The sequence below is a fragment of the Grus americana genome, unplaced genomic scaffold (assembly GCF_028858705.1).
Source record: "Grus americana isolate bGruAme1 unplaced genomic scaffold, bGruAme1.mat scaffold_82, whole genome shotgun sequence".
NCBI lineage: Eukaryota > Metazoa > Chordata > Aves > Gruiformes > Gruidae > Grus > Grus americana.
Window position 1 is genome coordinate 662,997 of NW_026562023.1, and position 6,602 is coordinate 669,598.

At 53.8% G+C, this 6,602-nt stretch overlaps 1 protein-coding gene across 1 annotated transcript; it reads right to left on the reverse strand.

Moving 5' to 3' along the window:
- Positions 1–1,007: 1,007 nt before the first annotated feature.
- Positions 1,008–1,952, reverse strand: LOC129201169 (olfactory receptor 14A16-like). The gene has a single exon (XM_054812319.1). The coding sequence runs from the start codon at positions 1,941–1,943 to the stop codon at positions 1,008–1,010; it is 936 nt and encodes a 311-aa protein (XP_054668294.1). The 5' UTR covers positions 1,944–1,952.
- Between the last annotated feature and the right edge of the window lie 4,650 nt (positions 1,953–6,602).

Below are 6,602 nucleotides of genomic sequence, written 5' to 3' on the forward strand. Positions count from 1 at the left end.
GAAAAGGCCTTGACTCCATGTAAGCCCTGCTCAGCAATAACAAAACCATCCCTGTATTATCAACACTGTCTTCAGCACAAATCCAAACCACAGCCCCATCCTAGCTACTATGGAGAAAATTAACTCTACCCCAGGCGAAACCAGCACAATGTGCCACCAAGAAGGGAACTCTGGGTCCAGCCCTTGGTCCCTAACAGATCATCCTGGGACTCTGAGTTTGTCCTTGTGTATCTGTCAAGAAACCCAGAACATCAAGAGGCCTTTTCAGGGAACAGCTCCTTGGGTGTATTCCTGGAACCAGCTTTGGAACCTGCTCTTCCGACCCTGCCCTGAGGAGCCCCTCTGGTCACGGTGGGGATAGTAGGGACGCCAGCTCTGACACAGTGGTGCACATTACCTGCTCCTGCCTGCAGCCACAGGGATGCCCCTGAGGAGACAACAGGACTGTCTCTCCTTACACAAGACTCTAGGGCTAACACAAATACAAGGGCACAGCAGGACAACGTGGCAGTGAGGAGAGATCCGCACTGAAAAGATCACATCCTGCTGTTGTCCATGGCCGTGGCTCCAGGGAAGTAGCAGCCCTGACTGGCACCTGGCAGAAAGGGTCTGTGCACTGAGGCAGGGAGGAGCAACCCCAAGGGCCACTGGGGCTGCTCTTCCATGAAGCAGCTGAGCTCCTGGCTCCAAAAGCCCTCCTGCATATTGGCGCTGCACCCCCAGCTCCAGAGGAGATAAAAGAGATGGGAGCTGAGACAAATCATTGTTCTGCTGATTTCTTTATTGAGTTTGCCTACACAGGGAGCCTGACACCACATGTACATGATGTCTTTGGGTCAGAAGAAAAGAAGTAGGAGGCCAGGAATGGAAGTCTTGAAAAGGAAACAATATTATCAGGAGTACAAACAAAGGAAAAAAATCCACAGCAAAAAACTACAGATATGAAGAAAATATAGTCATGGCTTTCCTTGAGATAGCCTGGAAGTCCTATGAAGACGATGGGCACCTTATGGATGCTGAAGGAGCATGTATTCAAACAGATTCCTCAAGGCATCCTTTAGTTCCTTGTTCCTCATGCTGTAGATGAGGGGGTTCACAGCTGGAGGTACAAACGAGTACAGAAGTGACACCACCAGGTCCAATGATGGGAAGGAGATGGAGGGGGGTTTCAGGTAGGCAAACGTGCCAGTTGTGACAAACAGGGAAACCACAGCCAGGTGAGGGAGGCACGTGGAAAAGGCTTTGTGCCGTCCCTGCTCAGAGGGGATCCTCAGCACGGCCCTGAAGATCTGCACATAGGACACCACAATGAAAACAAAACATCCAAAGAGTAAAATGCCACTAACCATGAGAAGCCCAATTTCCCCGAGGTAGGAGTCAGAGCAGGAGAGCTTGAGGATCTGGGGGATTTCACAGAAGAACTGGTCCACAGCATTGCCGTGGCAGAGGGGTAGGGAAAATGTATTGGCCGTGTGCAGCAGAGCATAGAGAAACCCACTGCCCCAGGCAGCTGCTGCCATGTGGGCACAAGCTCTGCTGCCCAGGAGGGTCCCGTAGTGCAGGGGTTTGCAGATGGCAACGTAGCGGTCATAGGCCATGACAGTGAGAAGACAATACTCTGCTGAAACGAAAAAAACAAACAGAAAGAGCTGTGCAGCACATCCTGCATAGAAAATTGCCCTGGTGTCCCAGAGGGAATTGGCCATGGCTTTGGGGAGAGTGGTGGAGATGGAGCCCAGGTCGAGGAGGGAGAGGTTGAGGAGGAAGAAGTACATGGGGGTGTGGAGGTGGTGGTCACAGGCTATGGCAGTGATGATGAGGCCGTTTCCCAGGAGGGCAGCCAGGTAGATGCCCAGGAAGAGCCCGAAGTGCAAGAGCTGCAGCTCCCGTGTGTCTGCGAATGCCAGGAGGAGGAACTGGGTGATGGAGCTGCTGTTGGACATTTGTTCACTCTGGGCTTGGGGAACTGTTGAAAGACGACATTGACAAGTCAGGGCAGACTTCTTTGAGCCAGTCCTATGCTTTTTTCCAAAAAATCCCCTCAAAATTACTTCTCTTTTTTGGGAGGGATCTTTATTTAAATCCTCTTTATGAGCTCAGGTTTGTGCTGCTGAGTGAGGGCACTTTCTCTGAAGGGGCAGAAATCCTCATCTTTCACCTTGCTCTCAGCCTGGACACTGGTGAGCCCTGAGGGACAAAAGGGCTCCCTGATCCCTAATGCAGAGTCAGGAGAGCTGGTCTGCCCACGAGTGACCTGATGGTCACCATGCTGGTGCCCTGTAGTTATTGCAACTTTCTTCATCAGAGGTGATCTCATGCACAATATACTTGAAGAAGAAACTGGATGTTTTTGAGCTTGGAAGAGTCCCGTTTCAAAGTCCATTTCTCACAACTCTTCTCTCTTTCTCTAAGCAGCTGAGCAGAGAGTGATGCCCCGGGGGGTGGCCTGGCTCTCTGCTCCCTGGAGTTGTCCCTGCTGGGAGCCGTTTCTCTGTCTCCAAGTCTCCTCCCTGTCAGTGCTCACAGACTGTGCTCCCACCTGCTCTGTGCTCAGCTCTGCCCTGAAGGCACCTCCTGGCAGCAGGGCTCTGCCCAGGGCATCTCCCTGTTAGCAGCTCCGCAGGAGTAGGTCAGAGAAGCACTGATGCTGCAAGCAAAGGTGATGGTGGTGCTGTCTGCTGGTAGAGGAGTGGGTGAAGGCACTTAGGAGGCTTCTGGCAGCTGTGTTGATCCCTCAGTGTAAGGGTTCAGGAGTCTCAGTGACTTCTTCAAACTTGTCAGCTCCTCTCCCCTTTCCCTTAGGAGACAGCTGAGAAGGTAGTCCCTGCCTTGACCTTCCTCTTGAAATGCTGCCTCCGCCATTTTCCTCGTGGTGATCTGGAGCACTAACCAGCCCTGCCTACACAGCACCCTCTCAGTCAATATCAGAAGGATCCTACCCTGTTGGGGGTCACTTCTTCCACCCACTCCTTCTCCATGGTGTGTAACGCCGTGGGGAGCTCCCTGGTCAGGCTGAGTGCTGACCCTGGCAGGTGGCAGAGTCCCTGTCATGGCACATGAGACCCCTGGGGCACAGAGACCCTGCTCTGAAGAACAGTCCTGGGCACCCCTGGGCTGTACACCCACCTTCACACCCTGCAGCCGTCCCTGTCCCTCTCATGCCCTGTCCCTCTGATGGTGCAGCAGGAAAACCCTGCTCTGGAGCTCGTCCTCCTGCTCTGTAGAAGAGAGAGATTCCATAGGCTGTGGGTTATGCCAGCTTTAGGAGATCCCTCCATGAACTGCAGCTGCGTTGTCCTGCACCCAGAGACTTACTGTGTCAAGGGCCGTGAAGATTTCTCCTCTTTTGAGCTCTCAGCATCCTCCCAGTCCCATCTGCCTTTAGTCGTTCTCTTCCTCTCGCTGCCTGCAGGCAGTGCCCTCAGCCCTGCTGCGCTTTGCAGAGGAGCTGCTCCTGGGCAGAGCTGTCTCTCTGCAGCGCTGCCCGCTTGCCATGAGCTCCCTCCATCTCAGGAGCCCAGCCCAGATCAACAGCAGAGGACCAGCCCAAGGCACTTTAATGACCCCTCTGAGGGAAGGTTTGGTCCCTCAACCTCAGACACTGAGAGGAAATTGAAGAACCTCTCCAGAAGTCCAAGTCAGATGCAAACTCCAAAGTTTCTTGGAGTGTTAACAGGTCCCACCGAGGACCATTACTGACGAAGCCTCCCCAGGGGCTGGTTAGAGCAGAAAGCTGGAGGCAGAGATGACAGGTAGACAAAGGCAATGTAAAGGTGGAACAGATTCTGAGTAATCCTGGATGTCTTGTATCAAGTCAAAGGGACAAGCTGTGACCCCCAGCCCCTGGGAAGGGAGATCCTGTCCCTCACACATTGCTCAGGGCTCTTCCTGGGGCAGTCTGATGTGAGGATGGGCAATGTCAAGGGCAGGACCAGGGTCCAACACCTCCCAGTCTCCCGGGTGGGGAAGGGGAGGCCATGAGACTCTAGTGCTGTAAGGATAAGGTGCTCCCTCATAGGCACCAGTGGCAGAGACAACAGCCATAGCCAAGGGGAGAAAGAGGTCATCTCTGTTGGGGGCTTTTCAGACTTTCTTCATCCCTCTGTCCTCTTCACTGCAGGCCATCGTCCTATGGTGTCCCACACCTGTACCTCCTCCTCCTCCTCGAATCATCATAGAATGGTTTGGGTTGGGAGGGATCTCAAAGATCATCTAGTTCCAACCCCCCTGCTGCGGGCAGGGACACCCTCCACTAGACCACGTTGCCCAAAGCCTCATCCAACCTGGTCTTAAACCCTTCCAGGGATGGGGCATCCATCCAGGAGGATCTGCTCCATGATCTTGCCAGGCACGGAGGTGCCTGCTGCCTCTTTCTCTGCAGGCTGTAGACATCCACCCTGCTACCACACCTTGCTCTCACCTCAGCATCTCCCTTCCTTTACTGATATCTCTCCACCCTCCCTGGCTGTTCCTTGAAACACAAAGCCTTGGGCTGATCCAGTTTCCCTCTGGGTGACTTCATACACCACGGCACTGCCCTTTGAGTGACGTTTCTTCATGTCCAGACTAGGCCTCCTCAGCTGCACTTTGTGGCATTACTTCTTTCTCATGCTCTATCTCACTACAAAGGGAAGCTCTATCATCTCTGAAGCAACTCTTCAAGCACTCTCAGGCCACTCCTGTACTGCCTGGAGCCTCCACACTGCTGGGCCAAAGAACGCCCAGTCCCTTGACAACCCCACACAGGTCATGTGCACTAGGTCCCAAGCCTCACCTTGGCAGACCTCCACTTGACACTCCCCACTTCTCCCTACTTCTCCAAAACAGGGAGCCACACCCTGGGACACACCCATGTGTGTAGGCCACACCAATGTGAGTTGAGGGGGATGATAAGGCAGGTTGTTTGAGGGGCCCATGTTCCTCCTAATGCAGCCCCGTGACGCAGCAATGCCCCTAATGCAACACTGTGGTTGGTGAGTGTCTGCTGTGGACCTCCTGATGAGGCAGAGGAAGTAGATGAGGCCTTCTTCAGACACCTGGAAGAAGCCCCATGTTTGCAGGCCCTGATCCTCATGGCAGACCTGCACTATCCCAGTATTGACTGAATGGGCAAAACAGCAAGGTGAAAGCCATCCAGGAGGTTTCTGGAGTTCATTGACAACACCTTCCTGAGAACGGTGACTGAGGAGCCAGTGAGGGGGGCGGTCCTTCAGGACGTCATCCGTCGAAACAAGGAAGAGCTGGTCAGGGATGGAATATCGGGCGCGAGAAAGTAGAGTTGAGGTTCCTGAAAGAAGGGAACAAGGCAAAGAGCAGGACTTGAGGAGAGACAGCTTTGGCGTGCTGAGGAACCTGCTTGGAAGAATCCCATGGTTTAGGGTCCTGCAGAGAAGAGGGAAGAGCTGTTTGCTAGACAAGGATCTCCTCTTCAAGCTTCATAACAGTACACCCAGACATGCAGGAAGTCAAGCAACATTGCAGGAGGCTGGACTGGGTAAGAAAGGAGCCCCTGACAAAAATCAAGCAGGAAGAGGAAGCCCAGAGAAGGTGGAAGCTGGCTGCCTTCCAGCCTCAATGGTTCTGTGATTTGGCGATGGAGAGAGCCGTTGTGGTGGGTTGACCCCAGCTGGATGCCGAGTTCCCACCAAAGCCTCTCTATCACTCCCCCTCCTCAGCTGGACAGGGGAGAGAAAAGATAACAAAAGGCTTGTGGGTTGAGATAAGGACAGGGAGAGATCGTTCACCATTTACCATCACGGGCAAAACAGACTCAACTTAGAAAAAAATAATCCAAATTCTTACTAAGCGAAACAGAGTAATAAGAAATAAAACCAAATCTCAAAACACCTTTCCCCCACACCTCCCTTCTTGCCGGGCTCAACTTCACTCCCGATTTCTCTACCTCCTCCCCCTCAGCGGAACAGGGGGATGGAGAATGGGGGTTGTGGTCAGTTCATCACACATTGTCTCTGCCCCTCCTTTCTCCTCATGGAGGACTCCTCATGCTTCCCCCGCTCCAGCGTGGGGTCCCTCTCCCAGGAGACAATCCTCCATGAACTTCTCCAGCTTGAGTCCTTCCCACAGGCTACATTTCTTCATGACCTGCTCCAGCGTGGGTCCCTTCCACGAGGTACAATCCTTCAGGAACAGACTGCTCCAGCATGGGTCCCCCAGCGGAGTCACAAGTCCTGACAGAATAACCGCTCCAGCGCTGGCTCCTCTCTTCATGGGTCCACAGGTCCTGCCAGGAGCCTGCTCCAGCGCTGGCTTCCCACAGGGTCACAGCCTCCTTCAGGTGTCTCCACCTGCTCCAGCGTGGGGTCGTCCGTGGGCTGCAGGTGGATATCTGCTCCACCATCAACCTCCATGGGCTGCAAAGGAATCTGCTCTGGCGCCTGGAGCACCTCCTCCCCCTCCTTCTGCACTGACCTTGGTGTCTGCAGAGTTGTTCCTCTCAAATAGTCTCAGTCGCTCTCTTTTTCTTCCTTCTTAAATATGTTATCACAGAGGCACTGCCACAGTTGCTGATAGGCTTGGCCTTGGCCAGCATTGGGTCCGTCTTGGAGCCGGCTGGCATCAGCTCTATCGGACACAGGGGAAGC

What these genes read in the sequence shown, in the direction of transcription:
- LOC129201169 (XM_054812319.1), bottom strand. Translation starts at nt 1,943, where the DNA reads ATGTCCAACAGCAGCTCCATCACCCAGTTCCTCCTCCTGGCATTCGCA.